The sequence below is a fragment of the Stegastes partitus genome, unplaced genomic scaffold (assembly GCF_000690725.1).
Source record: "Stegastes partitus isolate 25-593 unplaced genomic scaffold, Stegastes_partitus-1.0.2 Scaffold1628, whole genome shotgun sequence".
Taxonomy (NCBI): Eukaryota; Metazoa; Chordata; class Actinopteri; family Pomacentridae; genus Stegastes; species Stegastes partitus.
Genome location: NW_007579359.1, coordinates 24,116 through 45,340, shown reverse-complemented (window position 1 = coordinate 45,340; position 21,225 = coordinate 24,116). Strand labels below are relative to the sequence as shown.

Sequence of the window (21,225 nt, the reverse complement as noted above, 5' to 3'; positions counted from 1 at the left end):
GACTTTCTCTGCAATAAAGTGGAATTAACACAACAGAAGATCCTCCAAGATTTAAAGGGAGATAAAGAGGATTAACTGAAGGTGACACCACTTTTTACTCTGCGTTTTGGAAGTGTGCGGGTGAAGTTGGGTTCAACGACGAGCTAAAGCGAAGGCGGAGGAGTTAAAGAGAGGACGAAGAGGAGCTGAGGAAAAAGAAACCGCTGGCTTCATCTGCAGCTGTGAATGGAACTGACAAGAAGCTGTTTTTGTTAATGAGGATCCATAATACAGCTTCTGATTCAGGCCTCATCTTCATCGTGTAACTTAGTCGACTCCAACAGTCATTTATTAAACTGATTATTATCTCGCAGGTCAGAGTAATGACATGTATGAAAATAGACAATTTTGTCTTTAAAAAAAATCATTTTGTCCACTTTTCAATGTTTTTTTTTCAGGATTCTTTTTCTCTTAGTGGACACAGGTGTAAGAACATCCATTATTTACTTCAATCTGACAGCAAATACGTTCAGCTTCTAATTATAAATTAAGAGTTTTTCCAGTTCAGTTCAGTTCAGTTGAATTCAGTGTGTATGATTGTGTTGCTTTCTGTCTTCTTTGTGTCGTTTTATGTCTCTTTTCTTTTGTATTACACTTGTTTTTGTCTAATTTCTGTCATTTTGTGTCTCATTTGTGTTGATTTGTCGAACTTTGGATCATTTTGTGTCATGGTTGCTTATTTTTGTCTTGATTGTGCTGTTTTGTCTCATTTTTTTGTCATTTAGCATCTCATTTCTAAGTTTTGATTTTTGATCATTTTGTGTCATGGTTTCATCATTTTGTCTTGATTGTGTTTTTTTTTAAATTATTTTTTGTCATTTGCATCTTGTTTGTGTTGTTTTGTCTTTTCTTTTTTCTTTTCTTTTTAAAATTGTGTCACATTTGCATCATTTTTGACTTAATTATGCTAAATTGTTTTGTCATTTTGTCTCATTTTGTGGGTCACGTGTGTTGCTGCATCTTAATCGTGTTGATTTATTTTTTTCATCTTTTCTCATTTTGCATCTCATTTGTGTTATTTTGCATCATTATTGTCTCGATTGTGCTGTTTTTTCTGATTTTTTTGGGTCATTTTGTGTCTCATTTATGTCAATATGTGTCTTGTTTGTGCCGTGTTGCCTCATTTTCTGTGAAATTATTATCCTCTTGTGTTTTGTTTGTTGTTTTTTCTTATTTTGTGTCTTGTTTGTGTCATTTTGTGCACTTTTTCATGTGTTTTTTCATTATTTTCTTCCTCCTAACAGACAAAAAAAGTAAGAAAATACATAGTTTATTTTAATTTGATCGCATGTATGTTCACCATACAATTATACGAACATTTTTATTTATAGATCACCAGTTCATAACTATGCCATCTCATATTGCTTCACACTGTAACATGTCAGCCTCGTACATTTTAAACAGAGAAACTTAACAAATCCAAAGTTTTTAAGTCATGTAAACTTTAAAGTCTCTCTTTTTGTATCTGATGTGTATGTTTTGCTTTCTCAGTTTGTATTTCTATCTTTATATTATAATGAATAAACTGGAAATATATATATATTTATAAAACAGTGTAAAATTTAAAAGGAAGCACAAACTAACAGCAAGAATATGTTGAAAACATGTGGAGTGAAATCTGTCATAACCAAATCAATGGAAAGTTCTTCGGTTCTTTTATTTTTATATGAATCAGCTGATAATCATGTGTTTGTAACCGGTTTCCTTTGTGTTTACTCATTTTGTGAGAAGAAGCAAAATGCTTCTGTGACCACTGCTTTTAGTGATGCAACAGATTTCTGACAGTTTGAACACGTTATTGTTGAGAAGCTGCAGGTTTTTGGCCTCCTGCTCTAACAGGAGTCACAGAAGCTGTTTATAAAGCTTACGTTTAGCAGCTCTCATAAAAGCAGCAGAGCGTATTACGAACAGCACCTGTAAATTCACCACCTGTGGTAACGTTTATGGACGTTCAATCACCTTTAAATGACTTTAAGAGGCTCCAGTGTCACTTTGTCACTTAACAAATAGGATTAAAATGTTTTCAGGGCTAAAGAACATTTTTTTCAAAGTGCAAACACACTGATTACAGACTCTAAAGTAGAAAATGACGTTCATTATCTAATAGTGTAATTAGACTTTCCAGTAATGTGCTGCAGCTATGTTGTGTTACCACTGTAATCAACATTAACTGTGGGTTTGTGTCTAGTTTTTGTCATGTTGCTTCTCATTTGTGTCATTTTGTGTGTAATTTTTGTCACTTTGTGCCTTGTTTGTGTCATTTCACGTCTCATTTGTGCTGCTTTGTAATGTTTTTTTTTGTCATTTTGTGTCTCGTTTGCCTCCTTCCTGTCTCGTTTGTGTCGTTTTTCCTGATTATTTTTTTGTTTTGTGTCTTCTTTTGGTCACTTTGTGTCTCTGTGTGTAGTTTTGTCTCATTATGTGTATCATTTTTGTTGTTTTTTTGTCTTGTTTATTATTTCAATAGGGCTGTGTTGTCTAATTTTTTTGTCATTGTGTGTGTCGCTTGTGTTGTTTTTCATTAAATCATGTTTTATGTCATTTAGATCATTTTTCCTTTTGTATCTCATTTTGCATTTTGTCATTTTTTGCTTCATTTGTGTTGTTTTTTTTTCTCATTTTTTGTAATTTTGTGTCTTGTGTTTGTCTGGGTTTTGCTATTTTTTACTAATGTTTAGTACATATAGCATTGCATATTAACACTGACATTATTTACCAAGTTATATTAAAAAAAAAATATATATAAATACTTTAATGTCATTGCTTAGGTTGCATAGCTGTTTATCATGTTTTAAGGACGATGATGGGAATGAAAAAAGCAAAATAACATAAATAAAAAATCAAACTGTAACCTTTGTTTCATGATGACGTGCAAATTGTTTATTTTAATGATACTAGAATAATAATCCAGAAGCAAACCAACGAACATTAATGCAGATGATGAATGCAACAGGGGAAGCATTGTTAACCATTTACCAATCTGATATGTAGATTTCTCTATATTTTTAATTTACTACACCTGTTCTTTGCTTTTATCTAAAGTTAGGATTAGCTGTGGATCTTCCTGCATCCAGATCTCCTGCAGTTACAGTCAATTAACTTATTATCAGGGTCCAAGTATCACTTATTTCTATGATTTCAGGGGGTAATTTGCACACACAACCACATCTCCATTGATTTTTCATACGACCTTCACATGTGTGTCACGCTGGTTTTCTCATTATTCTGGCTCAGCTTTGACCTCCACTGGACACGCAGCTAAAGGTCAGTATGAAGAGTTTAGATGCAGCAGAAAACGTGTAAATATTGTTTATTTCAGCTGTTCCTGCCACATGTCCATCACCTGTTTGTTGCTTCTCATCCTCAAACTGTTTAAAAAGCATCATTTTTAAGTCATTCCAGTCATTTTTCATTCATGTAGCTGAGAGGTCAGACTCAGTACCTGTCCCAGAGCTGTGTTAAATCCAAGGCCGCGTTTTATGATCAAATTATAACAAAAGTATGACTGATAATGTTTTAAAAGCGCTGGCTCTATTAATTCGTCATTCTGATTGTGTGTTCAAGCCGGCAAAATTGGAAAATCACAATATTATTGGGATGTTAATTGTACCGTTAATGATGTCTCGTCTGAAAGCCAAAATATTTTTATGTGGCGTTGAGTTTTTTTTGCAGATTTTTCCGTTTCTCAGCCTCACAGCAGCTTATAAATGCTTCTCCATAACAACGTACAGAACAGGACACATCAGCAGAGTGACGACCAATATAAGGCAACAAGGAGCCAAAAAGCAACGACAACACTTTGTATTGTCAGTTGTTGTAGTGAAATAAAATATCATGAGGCTGTGTGTAGATTCTGTAGTCAATCTATGTCTCTTGTGATCATTCTGTGTGGTTGTGTTGTGTCTCTGTGGTTGTCTTGTGTGTCTCCTTGCTCATTTTTTCATCTCTTTGTTGTCCATTTTCATCTCATTGCGTTCAGTTTGCTTCTCTTTCTGGTTGTTTTGTTTCTGTATCTTCATTTTGGATTTATTTTGCAGTCGGTTCTCTTGTTGTCATTCTGTGTGGTTGTCTTGTGTCTCTTTGTGGTCATTTTGTGACCTTCCTCGCAGTTTTGGTCTGATTATTATCAGTTATCTATTTGGGGTGTTGTCTTATGGGAACTTTATGGGTGCATCTCTTGTACTGGACTATTTAAAGGGTCGCTCACCCAAATTACTAATAAATTACATTTATAAAAACAAGTATTTCACTTCCATACATACAGTAGCTATGTAAATCTCACTGTAAACTCACTATAATTTCAATGTGGAACATTATGCAAGCGTAAGAATGACGGTAGGATGACCTGACTTTGCAGCGAGCACAGTGTCTCAGATCTTTACATTCATTTTACTCTGACAGAGCTTGAAAGTTGTGCAATTTTATGTTCGAATCTAAAGATTTCTGTGCTTTGCTACGACCCCGACATGTCAAAATCCTAACAGCACCTCCGTTTCCGTGCATGCTCTGTTGCTTCCCTGCACATATGCACCGCCGGCTTCAGCTCAAACTGGGCTCCTGTAGAGGATTTGCCTGCCATTGTGTCTCCTGTCCTGCTTTCTGGGGGAGACTCACACAGGTCACATCTCACCCCAGCAGTTTAGCATTAGGATGCAAGATAGAAGCTCAAATGAAATATATTTAACAAACTCATGTGCAGCCAGTTGCATTGTGTGTGCGTGGTTTGTGCTGTGCTGTTAGATTCAGAGGGTTATTTCTTGGTAAAGTCTCCAAAACCAAGCATTAAAATATTAAGACAGTGTAGTTAGTTGGAGTGAAAACACATCAGGCTGCAGTGTGAGTAGCTAGCATGCGTGCGGTGTAAACAACACTCGCGTTATGGCGCAGCAAAAGCAGCCGTTTATTGATGATGGGGAAGTTGTGGGACTCAAGAAAACATTCTCAGATGAAAACAATATTTTTTGGATATGTGAAGTTTCATGCTATGAACTTTCGTCCACATTTCCGCTGTACGGGCATTTGCGAAGACTGACAGCCGCGGGAGCCAATGGGAAGCCTCGAATCGGAGCCTGGACCAATAGCAGCGCGGGGGAGGGATGTTATCAAGTCGTAAACGGTTAGTAACAGGACAAGCAGGTAAGTAAGATTTTGTCTTGTTATTTTCTCAAAAATAACGAACACCCCGCTTGACAGGAAAAAACACTGATTCAGTTGAACCTTCGGCTGTTTGATTTGAGCAGGTTGGATTTTTTGAGTGCACTTTTCTGCCAAACGTGCAAAAAAAACGGCAGTCATTGAGAAGTCAGTGCGGGATCGGGAAGCAAACAAGCTAGCGAGCGTTAGCTTAGCCTGCTAGCTCGGTGGGCTGTTATTGGCCAGTCTCAAACATTAGCCTGGCTAACGTTAGCTGCTCAACTAGCGCTTAGAGAAACTACTGTTAATTGTGTGTCAAAAAAACACCGGCGACGCATTCTTCTACACGATGCTCAATAAAGAAGCCGTTTTTATAACTTGCTTTTGAATTTCCAACCCCCGTATTATGATTATTCAACATCTAAAACTTTTTCATTATAAATTTTGCAGTGATAACGTTAGTGTAGGTAACGTTAGCCTGCTAGCGTTAGCTTGCCAGCTGGACGTCAAGAAGCCCTGAGACCCGCAGCACTGCCAGCACAGTTAAGAACTTTATTCTCTGAGCCTGGCTCTGTGCTGAAATGTCTAAATAGTGTTTAACTAGTCATATTACAGTTATTTATACGGCACATTTGAAACCGCAGCCGCTGAGCCAAAGTGATTTCCACTAGAAAAATAAGATGAATATTTAAATTTAACTAGCAATTTTAAACACTCATGTCAAGTCATTTACACTAATGCTTATCAGGACAATTTAACAGATTAATGTAAATATTCAGGTCAAGACTCTGCACAATTATTGAATATAATATTAATTAATTATTATTAATTTACAACGTTAAAAGTTAAGACTCTATGGTATAATTAAATGTGCAAATATGTATTTATTTAACATGTTTACTTAAGTTTTGACATTATTTTCTGAGCTTGGCTCTGCTGAAATGTTTAAACAGGATTCAACAAGTCTAGTCGAGTCATTTATAAAGCACATTTAGAACAAATTACCTGATTAATTTGAAAAGTTATGCTGAAATATTTTGTATAATACAAATAAAGCTGACTAAATACTGACGTTAAGGCGCCAAAATATTATATATAATAGAGTTCCTACAATTAATTAATTAGTTGTCAACTATAAAATTAATCATGCATTATTTTGATAATTGGTTAATCATTTTGATTAATATAGCAAGAAAAAAAAAGTAAAACTTCTTCGATTCCCGCATCTCAAATGTGTATATTTTAATTGGCTTATAGACAAAATAAGATCACAATCTTGATCTTTGGGAAACCCTGACTGTTTCACCATTTTCTGACTGTTTCACCATTTTCTGACTGTTTTGTATCAAACTGCTAATGGATCAGTCGAGTAAATAACTGACAGATTAATCAACAATAAAATTAATTAGTCGAAACCCTAATACAAAATACTGACTAACTTAAATGTTAAGAACCGACGACATATTATAGTCCATACCTGTCACTCCTCAACTGTTGCTTCAGTAAAGGCTGGAAAATTACCCAGAAAAAATCAGTTCAGAACTAATAGTACATTTAAATGTATGGAGTGAGCAACAACAATCACAGTAAACTTAAATGTAAACGCATGTGAACACAATTGTATGACGAGGACGGCCAAGGTAAAGCATACTACAGATCAGTACAAAACAACAAGGCGATAAAACAAACTAAGGGTGGATATGACTGGGGCAGCTTGAGGGAGAACTAAAGCCAAGAGAAAACTAATGTTTGTCTATTTTTTCTTTGTTGTTTTGTAGATTTCCTGACATTTACGCACGTGGTAACTGGAATTATGGCCCCTTGGATTACTGAGTGGAGTATTTCACAAATGGAGTTAAAGGTATTCCTAAACAATGCTTATAATGTTCCTTTTATTTTAGTATGTTTCTCACTAAGGCCAAGGCTGATGCTGTTGACCAGTCCTCTCCTGTGGTCACTGGGTCTGAGTAGTGGCCAAACAAAAAGGATATTATCCCGGATACAATTGTGTTGCCATTTTCGGGTGCCGCAGCTAACCCCAAAGAGATAGCTGCTCTTTTGTCCGGAAGGAGCCTCACACGATGCATCCGATTAGGATACCCGCTGGACACATCCCTGTGGAGGTATTTCACACTGCTGGGAGGAGACCCAGAGTGGGTTGGGTGGATTACACGTCCTATGAAGTGTTGGAGTGTCATGAAATCCAAGAGGAGCTGAATGATCTGAGCTGGATGTTTAGGCGTCTTGACCTGAGCTATGGCCACCGTGACCTGGAGCAGGATGAGAAGATGGATGATTTGATCAGTCCTGGATAAATGCAGCTCATCAAACCCATCAGCTATTTGATCCTGACAATCGTCGTTTTCCTCCTGCGTTTGGTTAAATTTTCAGAGCCAGCAGACAGACAGTTGCTCTCTCCCTGATTCACACATGCACACACACTCACACTGACACTGATAATTACTGATTTATGATGCATGTCTTCTCTGGTAGTCTGATAATGCATAGAGGCCATGCAAGACCTGTTGCAAATAAGTGTTGTGCATTAATTTTCATTATTTAACAGGGAAAGTGGTTAACGTCAGTGTAAGTCACAAGCAGTTCTAATCAGAGGGGCTGGGTCCATTTAAATTCGCACTGCTTACCATTTCTGGTCAGGCCTAAATAACGATGACAAATGATAGGATGTAGCTCGACGTTGTAAACATCTAACATGCAACAAGTCTTTGCTGGGAAAACCTTGTAGTGCACAGGAAGTGGAAAACAGCTGTTTACTTAAATGTCATAGAAAATAAACAGGATGCGCATAAGCAACAGTAGATAAAGTACAAATTGGCGAGTAGCTGCTGAAACATGAACCTCCTCAGCAAAAAAATGAAATAAAATCGAGAGTCGGTGATAATCTCTGTGAGGAGCAGCATGAAAATTGCATTATAACAATAACTTGTATCTGTGCAATGTAATAGAATTTAAAAATGTGAGCAATCTAATGAACATAAAACATTAGGCTTTATAACAGGAAAAAACTTGAAAGAAGGGAGGAAGTTACTGTTCTAAATGTTCTATTTGTCCCAAACGTAAAAGCTAAAAATAGACTCACTTTATAGAGTTTAAGCTACATGATGCTAAACTTTTAGGGATTCATTCTCCAGTCAGCCAGTGCATACAGAACACGATAGCTACATGCTAATTCAAGGCAGCCGACATAAAGTTTAGCTGCATTTATGGGTAATCTAAGGACATAAGAAAATTGGCACAAAAGCCACATTAGAATATTACCTCTTTAAAGTTTAAAAATGATCCAAACTTATTTTAAAATGTTCCAGTGTTTGCCAAAAGGATAGTTTTTAACTCAGCCAGAAATTAAATTAGCTTTTCAAATAATAACGCTTTCAGATTTTGTTATCCAATTATCTGCTGGGTAGATCCCACTTTAAATGTTGCCTTTTTCTCAATACAAAACTCTTGTACTTGTAAATCTTGGCTGCTTTTATATTCTAAGGGTATTTTGCAGGAAAACAACAACACTGAGCCCTACTTAATGTTTGTTTTGTTGAAATTCCTTTATGTAGCTCTGAGGCTACAGTTTGTGGTACTGGACGGCCTTATAAATAGTACACACAATGCGCTGCAAAAGTATGTTAACAGCAGAGTGAAAATAATAGCGTCGAATCTGAGATCAAAACACGGCACCGAGTCAGAAGTAGTAACTGTCTGTAGCTTGTATTTCATGCTATTTATGTGCACATGGCATGTCTATATATTTATATATATTCTATTTATGTGCATTACGTCAGTGCTGTGATGTAATGCTGCTGTTAACATACTTTTTGAGGGCACTGCATTGTATTTATGCTGCGTTACATCATCATCTGGTACAACACAACCAACTATTGCTCCAGCCTCAAATTACCAATTACTACCCTCTGACAGAGACTTAACACGCAGGTTTGATGTGCTAAATAAATGACAGTATTGGTGATTTGCTCTTATAGGGTTAATTTCAGTGATCAGTGGAGGCGTGGTAGATTTTATGTCATGTTTGTTTGGTCCTCGTTGTTCTCGCACAGCGTGTGCTGTTTTATTACATGTGGGCTGTGGCTCTGTGGAGAAGTGCGCCTTCTTGTGGCCACTGGCTGCACCTTCACAAAAATTGCCGTAGTGGTAGGCGATCCACTTCCTGTTTAAAGTGACATGAGAAACAGGCAGTTATTGATCGGGCTCAGTCTAATCAAAGGGGTGGTCCCTTTCTCTGTAGCGTCTAATAGCATGAGGAAGCATAACAGGCTAGTGCAAGCATAATTTGCTGTTTAGAAGAGCAAATCAAACGTTGTCTGTTGCTGTATTCATTATTATATTTAATGTTTTGTACATGGGTGCCTTTTGTGGATAGGAACAGGTGACCTTAAAGTAGGCCGGGGCAATAAAATAGTGATAAGATAGCAAAATGTACTGAAGCTCAGTCACTAGCAATAAAAAATATAGTTTAACAGAATGTTTTCATTGTTTCACTTAAAGGCCTCAAATCGTCATGAAAACGTGTAACAAAAATCATCTCTACCTTACAAGTGACACACTCCTGACGGCTACGCCGAGGGCTTGACGTCAAGATAATTTTATTTTTTATTGAAATTTAAGTGCGAAAAAATATTTCTGTATGTTTCTCCTAGTTGTGTTAAGATTAAAATTATCAGCTTAATGAAAATGATAAAAAATGGTTAAATTCTAAGAAGCCCGAAGTGGTTAAACTAAAACCTTTTTCCCATATTCTTTATATAAAAAAAATAGGTCATTAAAGCTAATCAATAATTCTTGATATTGACTGAAAATAAACACATTATTGTGATAACTTTTTCAGCTTTGTCTCCGAGCCCACCTTCACTGATGCTGTCTTATTGGTAATTTATTTGAATATTATTATTTGTTTTTATTAATAGTGATCGAATGGGAACGTGGTATCACAATTGTCAGTTTTATCGCCCGGCCTTAGCTTAATGCTTGAGAGATATTTCCAGGTTCGGGAGAGGCAACAGCAGTAGCCTGTATAGAGTGACAGGGTCTGACCAGATATTTAACTTTGTGTTGTTGTTCGTTTGCCTAGAGCAGTGGTCGGTTGCTGACGTTTACTGGCACGTCTCAGTGATACAAACACTGATCTTGTCTGGTTTTCTGCTGGAACTTTCCAGGGTTCAAGATTATGAAATACAGTTACCACTCTCTTGTACACAGTCAGCACAGAGGCGCCAGGCTGCCTTTTAAAATCACAAATGCTTTTGTAAACATCAGCAGGACATTGTGGCGATTGTGGTTGGCTAATGTTGGATGTGGATATTTTTGTCACATGTCTGTTTTAAGTTATGTGGGTAACTTATTTATTTGCGTGTTTATCAGTTCGAGCTACTTCCCGTGATAAATAGGCACAAGTGGTTAAATTCAAATTATCAACTGCCTTAAAGTATGACGCATATTTTCTGGTTGAGGAGAAACAGCAGCAGCAGTGGACTGTATAGAGTGACTGGGTCGGACCAGATGTTTATCTTTGTGTTCTTGTTAGTTTGCTTAGTGCAGTGGTTGGTTGCTGATTTTTACTGACACTGATCTTGCCCGGTTTTCCGTTGGAGCTTTCGAGAATTCAAGATTACGAAATACTGTTAGTACTTTGGTACGCACTTAGCACAGCGGTGCCAGCTTGCCTTTTAGCCATCTTGCTAACGTTGTGTTTTGTCGCATCTCTGTTCTTATTTATGTGAGTAGTTTATTTAGTTGTGTGTGTTTTCCAGTTTAAGTTTGTTCCTGTATACCACAATCAATAGACAAAACTGGTTAAATTATTATTATTGTTGTTAATAATAATAGTAGTAGTAATAATAATAATGACTGGTGTAGACTGAAATCAAATATTTTATTGTGATACATTTTTTAGCAAAACCCTATCCAAAGCCATGCTGTGTTCTTATCCTTATATATTTTTATTTCTTTGTGGTGCTTTTTTGTTACTTCCTGTTTACCATTCTCAACAGGCAGCAGTGGTTAAATTCTAATTAGACTTTTTTACATCTGGTCTTTATTTATTTTTTAAAAAAGGAAAAAATATTAGTTATAGGGTAAAATAAACATTTTATTGTGATTACATTTTTCCGCTGTATCGCTCAGCCTTATATTAAGTGGTGCTGCCTTGCTATCCTTATTTATGTTTACTTCATGTCGCTAATTTATTTATTTGTTTATTTTCTAGTATAACCTACTTCCTGTTTACCATAATAAATGGGCAAAAGTGGTTTAATTAAACCCATGTACCTCTGGTCTTTATCAAAAATAGGTCTTTAATTATTATCATTATCAGTATTTAGCATGTTCAATATTTATTGGTTCTCTAGTTATTAAGTGGCTTGTTTGTTTATTTGTTTGTGCTTTTGGTTTAAGTTACTTCCTGTTTACTATAATAAACAGGCAAAGTGGTTAAATTCCAATTAAACCTATTTACTTCTGTTCTTTATCAAAAATAGGTCGTTAAACATCAGCACATATCCTTGTTTATGTGGATAATTAATTTGTTGGCGTGTGCTTTTTATTTCTAGTTACTTCCTGTATACCATAACAAACAGGCCAAAGTGGTTCAATTCCAGTCAAACCTTTTTACTTCCAGTCATTATCACAAAAAGGGGCAACTAATAATATCAATAATTATCGATATTGATTCAAATAAATACATTTAATCGTGATGAATTCCCCACTTTAATCCCCAGCCCTTCCTTTAAACATGATCTTATGTTTTGTGGTTGAGGAGACGCCAGAGCAATAATAATAATCAGAATTCCAGTTTAACCAGTGGCTCCATTTACAGCAGCCCGGTGAATAACAAGTGCTAAAGTGACATTGCGCTATCTTTTGGAAGACAATGCCCTCCTGTGGTATCTTCTTTTGAGCTTTTATGTCGTTTCTTATCTGCCCTTTACTCTAGTGGTGAGTATGAGAAATGTCTCCCGCCTACCAGCAGGCAGCACACACACGCGCGCACATACACACGCGCGCGCGCGCACACACACAGCACTTCTATGTTTGTCAGACTCAAATCCGAGGGAGAGGAGCTAGCCGCCATTTTCTAAGCGTCTCTCCCTAAAACGAGAGAAAAAGCCTCGCGTCAAACTGCCATCCGGATTACCTCTCGCTTACTGGGAATCGGAGTTTCTGCCGCAGGATTGCCGTGAAATCGCCTACGTTTGAACTAATTCGGGGTAGAAAGGACTGTTTCACGGCCTTGTCTTATATTCGCTGTAGCGGCGAGGCGAGCTAGCCGCCGAGCAAGGTGTAGATCGTTGATTCGCCCATTGCTGAATCCGGAACGAAGCCGAGCGGCGCCGCGAACCGGGCCCCTTTCCGCACCCTTGGCTGCAATTTTTCTTCCCCCTCCTCCGGACTAATTAATGGCAGAGTGATCGAGTCGAAGCTCGCTTTTTTTTTTTTTTTTTTCTTTTTTTTTTCCTTTTGGTGCCAGCACCCGTTGGTTTTTTTCCACTAAAACTGCAGGGGATTGTTGCCGAAATTCCCTCGGATAGTGCAACCTCGTCACGTGGTAGGTTCCTCCTTTTTCTTTGTTAGCGAGCTAGCTAGACTGGCAGGGTCTACTCCCAACTTCTCAGCTTTTGACATATCTGCATTAACGCTACGTACCGTTTGATCACCCACCAGCTTGCGAGGAAGCCCACGGAGGGCCGCCGTGGATTTAAAACGGGGCTGCCTGTATTTATTTCCTAATTACAATGCATACCATGTCTCCGCTCTGCAATAGGTCGTAAAGCGTTGTTTAAAATAAGTTGTGATCATAACGAGTGAGTGTGCCTCCTTATTGTAAGCATATGTGCACTGTAGCAGCCCCTTGGTTTCGCTGTGATGCGATTGCACCCTCCTTTCTTGTTTATACAGAACGTTTAATGCCTAATACTTTGGGCGTTATTGACTTTAAACTGCCACTGTGCTGTGCGTAGGTTGCGTAGTCACTGACTTAAAATGTTTACTTGCCTAACGAGGTTTGCGTAAAGAAGCAGAAACTCGCCTCTTTTCAATTTTGTTCTCTGCAAAACAGAAAACAAAAACGAAAGCAACCCAAAAAAAAATATCAGATAATGTGGGGAAGGGGCAGGTAGCGTTTCCACTGCAGCTGGCTTATTGGGAGCCTGCACGCTAGCTTTGCGAGCAGGTTGTGTTTCTTGCATCAGCAGCTTTTCCTGAGCTAACGTTAGCCAGAAGCGAAGCGCATTAATTTGCACGCAGTGTATAGAGTGACACAGTCCGAGCAGATATTTATCTTCTTGTTAGTTTGCTCGGAGAGGTGGTCGGATTTTTTCTTTATATTTATATATTTCCCCCCCTTCTTTCTGTTTCTGGCACGTCTCGGTGATACAAACACTGATCTTGTATCCTGTATTTTTCCGCTCAAGCTTCTGAGAATTCAAGATTATGAAATAACGTTATTACTCGGCCATCACAGAGGCGCCAGGCTGCCTTTTAAATTTACAAATGCCTTTTGTAAACATCAGGAAGACATTTTGGTGATTACGTTATGGTTGGCTAACGTTGGATGTGGACATTTTTTTTGTCGCATCTCTAGCCAGACAGTTTACAGACATACTGCTCTTCTAATGCATGTAAATTACAGTCGTGTGTCCGCCAAGGCTGGGTATTTAATTTACCCCCGTGTGGCATGAACTCGTTTGGTGTGTTTGGAGCGGAATGGGCGGTTTTAGGTAGATGAATTGCATTGCATAATCTGCTTCGGAAATACCAACATGGCGTAGTGCGCGCTGACTAGAAACTGCGGTGAAATACTGAGCCCCCATTCATCTCACCCTGCAGACGATACACGGAGATGCAGCTCGCTTTTATCTCCTGTATCATTTGAAGGGAGGCTTTTTTGAAACTTTCATATGGATACACAGCCAGTGGGCATGAAAGACGCGTTATAACCATGACAGCAAGACCTCACCTTAATAACGTTATCGGTGCTCCTCTTTACATGTTTGATGTGAGGATCATTTTCTGGCAGAGTTAATTGGATAGCTTTTATTGTTTCAGCTGAAAATGACACAGGAACCCAGGCAGGATGACATCATGTGCTTTGGGCTAATGCTGGGGCCTTAAATCCACCTACTTACACCGCCTGTGAGGAACCCTGCTGCATACAGACTTGCCAGGGCACATGTAGGGCAGTGGGGTTTGGGCAATTTGCATTGGCCTTTCCTGTTTCTTTCCCTCATCAGAAAACGAGTTCCAGAGCTTATTCTTTAAAGAGCAGCCTTGTAAGTAAACGACAATGAAGGCTTGTTCACACAAGCATGGGTGTAGTGGGAATTATTTATTGGCCTGGGATTTAGCTCAGATGTCTGCTGTTATTCCATCTGTATTGTGAGCATCCCACTCCCCAAGGTCAGTGCATATCATTAATTTCTCTGTATTTATTGGAAGTGGGGCTCTATGGGCAGATGCCTTATTGGTAATTACAGTGGAATCAAATGACATTTCTGGAAATTTGTGGGAACCAAGAGAATGGCCAGAAAGATTAAGAGTACATGTGACCATCTCGGATATAATTCAGATTCACCTTTTTTCTCTTTGTTTCTTTTAAGGATCATTTTTGTCTGCGCTTGCTGCCAGTAGGTCAACAAAATGTCAATGAGTCACCGGTACATTTGATTAGGCCTTTAACTCGGTTTGCTATAGTCATTTACTTTGACTTTTGTATTGAGTCAGTGTGTTGCACTTAGGATATTGAGCACCAGTATTACTGCATTTGCATTGAATATATACAATGGCAAATATTTAAGAAATGATGGCTTCTTTTTAGCTGGTGGTTAGTAATTTTCCACTCACTCCCAAGCCTTACAGAACCTGTAGTACAAGTATTTCAGTTGTATGGTTTGTTGCATATGGGTACAGCCTGTGATCATATCGTCTTCCATTCATCAAAAAATGTATTCAATATGAAGAAATAGGGGAAAGAATTGCATTTTTTTGATGTCAAAGCATGCTTTTCTGCCTACTTGGTCTAAAAGAATTGTCAGTACCATTGAGACTGAACTGTTGTGTTTTATTTATAGTTTTCCTTAACAGATGTTCCCATTGTTCACTTACTTGATTTGTCTCGAAATAATCATGAGTGCAAGAATACAAATTACACTTTGGTAGCTGGAGCTGCTGGTTTCAGTATTAAATCAATATTTTAACGTGTTAAAGGTGGCATCTGTTTGTTTATTTTATGTGGTGACATCCATCCTTGTACAAGGCTGTGAATGTTACCTGTGAGCAGGTGATGGGAAAATATCTCCACCCAACCCCCTACACAGCAACTGAAAACAGAATTTGTTGTACGTTTTTTTTTTTTTTTTAAATGTATGCTTGAGTGCTTAACTTTATTGGACTACTTTGTTTAACTTTATTTCTTGTCTCCCCCTCCTTTATTTTCCCCTGTGTTGTCTCCAGGCTGTCCTCAGGTGGGGCAGTAAGCGGGTGGTGTGGAGCAGGCCGCGGTGCCCGTCCCTCTGCACTGCATGGCTGCGATGGCGCCCGCTCTCACCGACGCCCCAGCCGAAGCTCACCACATCCGCTTCAAACTGGCTGCCCCATCCTCAAGTCTCTCACCAGCCAGTGCAGAGAACAACGGTAACGCCAGCAACATCCTCATCCATAGCAGCGGCCCTGCTAAGTGCAAGGCCACCTCCGAAGAGTGCCCTCTTGACTTCTGCGGCGGCGACCAGGAACAGCAGCAGCAGCAGCCCCAAGCCGACTCCGTGTCCCAGGCTTCGGCCCTGGGCAAACTCCAGCCACTGGTGGCTTCTTATCTATGCTCTGATGTGACACCTGTTCCTTCTACTAAGGAGTCAATCAAGCTGCAAGGAGTCCTCATCAAACAGTCTGTGTTGAAAAGCCACAGAATACTGCCCAGCTCCCTGCTCAACGGCGGAGGAGACTTCCTCTTGAGGAAGAGGCAGGCGATTGAACTCTCTGGCGGCCAGCTCAAAAGCCTCATGAGTGGCAGCACCAACGGAAGTGGCCAGCCCATGGCACCTGTCAACGGCCTGGCCAAGAAGCTGGCCACTATGTCTGGCTCTGGCTGTGTGGTCGCAGTGAATGGTGACAAGCCTTCTGCCGCCACTGACTCTCAGTCCCAGAACCTACCCTTGGACTCTGAGACCTTGACAGCGACCTTATCAGGGCATATCTCGGTGAAAGGAACCCTTAAACAGAAGCATTCCTCTGGGGTTTCTCAAAATACAGATGGAAAAAACCTCGAACCACCAGTGCTCCAGTCTGTTGCACTTTCCCCCTTTACCCACGACAACCCTAACCCCACCGAACAAGTGAGTTTGGACGAGGCTGATTCACACACGCCTACTAGTCAGCCACAGGGTTCTGATAGGGAGAGACCAGGTAGCAGCCAGCAGGGCTCCCCGCCCTGCACACCTGCACCACAGCCTCCTCTACCCTGTAGTTCTTCCTCGGACAGCCTTGATGCTCACGTTAGAGAGCGCACCCTCCTCAACAGCAGCCGCCAAGCTGAGATCGAAAACCGGCTACGGCGCCTGCGCAAACGTCTTCAGGTGGTACAGGCTAAGCAGGTGGAGCGGCACATCCAGCAACAGCTGGGTGGCTTCTTGGACTCGGCTCTCAGCAGGCTACTAGCAAGTAACCGCAAATCAGAGGCGGCGACCCCAACAGCTACTTGGAGGACTGGACGTCACTCATCGTCAAACAACAGAGATGGCCTGAGTCGCTTCCTGAAAAGCGGCTCCATGCCCTTGGAACTGGAGAGGTTGTATTTGAGTGGATCGGCCAACCTTCATTCTGCAGAAAGCGCCTTTGACTCAGATGTAACAGAAAGTAGCTCTGGAGGGGACTCTGACCTGGAGGAGGAGGAGCTGTCCAGAGTGGACATTGAGCAGCGACATGTCAAAATGTAAGTAAGAGTGTCCTCACCCACTGAGAGAAGCCCTTTTTTTGGGCTGGATTATGAATTGTGAAGGTTCACGTGGAATGTTGACAGGAGCATCTACGTGAAAAATGGTTTCATTGTTAACTGTTGCAGTTGGATTCATTAAAAGTTGACTGTATTGTTCTGCTAAAATAGTACCGTGGTCCAGTAACTGGCATTACTTTCACATTTCATGGTGCTTAGAGCTGCTCAACTGCCCAGTGAAAGTCCCTGTATTTTCCAGGCTCTGCAATATGCTACTCGGGCATAGCAGGTGCTAATGACAATTATAACTGGCTGCTCTGCCTCAGTAGTGGTTGGGTCAAACTCCAGGGAGGGGTGGCAATACAGTTCGCCCAGAGAGCATGTGTAGTTGTGTGGGTGGTATCCTGTGGAGAACGCACAGGCTCGAATGGACTGAAAAGTAAAAAGCTCTCGTCATACAGTGCTTCCTCCTGAGAGAACCAAGGCTGAAACTGAACGTTCTGTTTATCTGCAGAGCGAAACAGTGAGCGCCCACAGAGCCAGTCGCTGTTTTGATTTCAACTGAAACCTAGAAGGAACATAGAGTTGGGGGGCCGGTGGTGGTTTTTGCAAAAGGTGTGGGTTTTATGTTTGTACATGCTGCCTGTTGTGATGTCAGGTTTTCCTCAGCAGGGGCTTGCAAATGTATTCCATGGGAAGTTCACATCAGAGTACACATTTCTGTGTCATTAGTGTTGGGAAGGGGGAAAAAAAGTGCAGCAGGTGGTTCAGCAGCGTTAATGGACTTACTGACCTGTTTAGGATTGGGTAGATTATTAACAAAGTCGCTAAGAACACAGATTTTTATTGTCCTTTCCTGTGTTGACTTTAGACCTTTGACCTAAATATCTTCATAACCTAACAGGAAGCGTGTGTGTGTTGCGTTCATGACCCAGGAGGACAAAAAAACCTGTTTGTAGCATACAAAGGAAGTATTAGAACAATTCATGTGCACACTCAGATCTTGTCATTTTCCAGCAAAATGCGTAATGTTGTGGAGATTGTTGGAGAGGGCGAGATATTGATTAAACCATAAATATGATCGTGTAAACACAGCCAGCAAATAATTGTTTTCAGTCAGAGAATTCCCACTTTGTGTATTCTTTTATTGCTAAACCAAATTTCTACAGTGTTCTCAGATTTTAAATCTTTAATTTGCACCCTTTGCAAGTACATAGCAAAAGATAAAGGCCAAAACTTGTATGATTTTTTAGTGATTTTGTATTCAGACTTTAACAATCACAAGTAATATTATAGGTAATTATGGTGAACGTTCCAATAAGACACATGGACGTAAAGAAATGTAAATCTGACAGCTGGGCAGTAGATATGAAGTATATGGAAAGGTTGTGTTCAGTGTTATTTTCCAAGATTTTACTGCTTTATTTATTGTTTAACTATAACCTTTCACATAATGAAATTAAGGCCAGCCAGATATTCAAGTAGCATGACCATATTTAAATGTAGGCATGGTAAAAGCATGCACTTGACGTTTGCTGTTAACGGTGTGCAAAATTAATCAAAGATTGATTTAATAATTATATCCACATCAATCACAATCGAGATCAAAACAGTATGTTTTTTGATATGTAATTCACGTGTTTTTGCCTCCTGTCTCATTACAAGAACTTCAATATTGAATATGTTGAGTCTGATTTCGTACTTTTTATTCTGAAATCAGTTGATTAATCGTGCCATTAAAATTGAGCAACGTTTTTACATGAAACCTGGATCCCCACGCTTTATAGTTGTTATAACAATTAATTTAATTTAATTATCTGCTAGGAATGAAAGTAAAAGATGTATCTAGAGGGGTTTGTGAAATGGAAGTTAGAGTTGCTTTCCACAGTTATTAATTTGTTCAATTCTTCGGGCTGTTTTTAATTAGACGTATTCATTTGTAATAGTAGATGAGGTTTGTCAGGAGGTCAGAGACTATATTAGAGTCATAGCGACAGAAATGGAAAATTTCAGTTGTGTGTATTTAAGATACAACATAGTTGCATTTCCTAAATATAAGTGCAAGAATAAGGAATTTAAGGATAAAATCTGCATTAATTATGGTTCATCCAGTTGTTCATGAGTTAGTAGAATGATTTATAGTTAAGGGTTGGATTTAACCTTTATCACAGCACTACTTCAGCACATATAGTGGTGTTGTGCATTATTAAGTAGGATTTTTCTTTTCTTTTTTTTTTACACACAAAGTAATTGTGTTTCTATGCTTTAATCAAAAGAAGTGGCTCGACTTTGCACATTTTCAGGGAGCACCTGAAAGACATTAGGTTAGTATTTAGATCAACAGTAGGGTTTGGGCAGCTGCTTCAGTACAATGTTAATGACTCATACCTAGCTCATTACAGGCATCACAGACTTCTTTCTCTAAACGGGACCCATCATCCTCAAATAAATAACCAGGCAAAATTCCTAGCAGCTCATCTTTTCCTCGTCTGCTTCAGTCTGATCTGCAGTTAATCTTCTGCTATAGCAAACATGATACATCTTGTTCCTGCTTTACCATCAAAGCTTTTCAGCAGCCAGCCATTATGAGGGCTTTATTGTGAAGCAGCAACAGCTTCTTGCAACCTTAGTCACTGCTAACAAGTGGCAACTCCTCATTGTGTTTAAAATAGGTCTCCGTAAATACACGCACATTTTCCACAGCTTTTTCTTTTTTTTTAAAACTTATTTAAAGGCTGTTAAATACCTTATTTCAACCTGTTTGGCAGTAAGCGTGATCGACCTGTGTACAGTAAAAGCAAACAGACTATACTAGCTCAGAGGACAGAAACCAATGCAATTTCCTGTGTTTTCTAAACAAAAATTACTTTCATGCTTGACTAAATCCAATTAACAGAACTAGTTGAAAATTAGATATGTAGCTTTATTCTCAGTGATTATCATTGTGGTACAGGTGATTCAACTAGAAAGGAAAACCGCGCTTGTTTCTGTACAATATTTACCTAAATTTTCCTTTCCTTGTGCAAAAAACACTGATTAATGAGTAGCTGCAGATGCTGACCCACATAAAAGCCTGCTGAAGCAAGTCCTGAGCCCGTTCTGTAGTCATGTACATCTCTGCAGGAGTTGCATGAAGCAACCCAATGTCATTTTTCACTCATAATTATGATTCTAATATGAGAGCAACTAGTTCAGCCATGTTTTGTGAGAGCAGGAGAGTGCTGTTGGCCTGTATTGCTTGCTGAATTACGCATTTTGAGCATAACAAACAGCCTCAGAGAGCTACTTTAATGTGCTCAGATGCTCTTTAATAAGCCAGATTTTGAATTTGTGTATTGCTGTCACCAAAGCATCCGTCTCTTCCAGGTTTACAAATGTTTGCCTTGTGGTAGCACATGTAAGCTTAATAATTCCTTGTACACTGAGTGAAAGCTACCTTGGGAATTTAAAAACTGTCCATGTGTAATGCCTTCATGAGCAGCTGCACACTGTGTAGTCATTCATCCAACAAGTTAAGAACTGGTTCTGGGCTCCCAGGCCTGTGGACCAGAAACCTTACCTCACCGTGAACATGTTAGTCCTCCAGGAAGTAAGGTGTGTGTATAGAACCATAATGCCACATTTTCACAACTGACGCTTTGTCTCAGTTACCAATTACTGGCTTACAGCAGTACACCAGTAAACACTACAGACAATGTAATGTCTTCTTCAGGCAGCAGCACCTCAATTATTTAACGTCAGCCGAGTTGACAGCAGTGTGGACAATAACCTATTTGGGCTGTTTGTTTGGATGCATTGCATTGCTTCCAACTAATCCTGTCATCCCTGTCTATACTGTAGACGTGGTTTCCCGTATCTTAGAGGATTGGGGCCCAGCCAACATCTGTTGCTGTGCTTATGCTGCAGGGCCTTTCTGCTCCAGCCAGTGTGTCTGTCTGTGAATGTGACGTCCATAATGGCCTCCACCAGGGTGTGGGTGCTGCTAGTTTCTGCAATAAACCTTGATGCCAGTCCCCCCGTTTTTTTAATGTGTATACTAGCTGCTGAATGAATTGGCTGTATTAGGTTAGGCATGTTACATTGAGCAGGGGGTTGTTCTGTGT

General features: G+C 39.5%; 1 protein-coding gene across 3 annotated transcripts in view; it reads left to right on the top strand.

Moving 5' to 3' along the window:
• The first annotated feature begins 5,159 nt into the window (after window positions 1-5,159).
• LOC103371686 (KAT8 regulatory NSL complex subunit 1) overlaps window positions 5,160-21,225 on the top strand; it is a 40,174-nt gene continuing 24,108 nt past the window's right edge. For 2 of the 3 annotated variants that reach the window (XM_008301095.1, XM_008301093.1), the window contains exons 1-2: window positions 12,239-12,745; window positions 15,649-17,122. In XM_008301095.1, the coding sequence (XP_008299317.1) occupies window positions 15,717-17,122 (1,406 nt within the window). In that variant the 5' untranslated portion in view covers window positions 12,239-12,745; window positions 15,649-15,716. Of the gene's footprint in view, window positions 5,176-6,950; window positions 7,034-12,238; window positions 12,746-15,648; window positions 17,123-21,225 lie in introns of those variants that run through there. The other variant, XM_008301094.1, reaches the window with a different exon arrangement.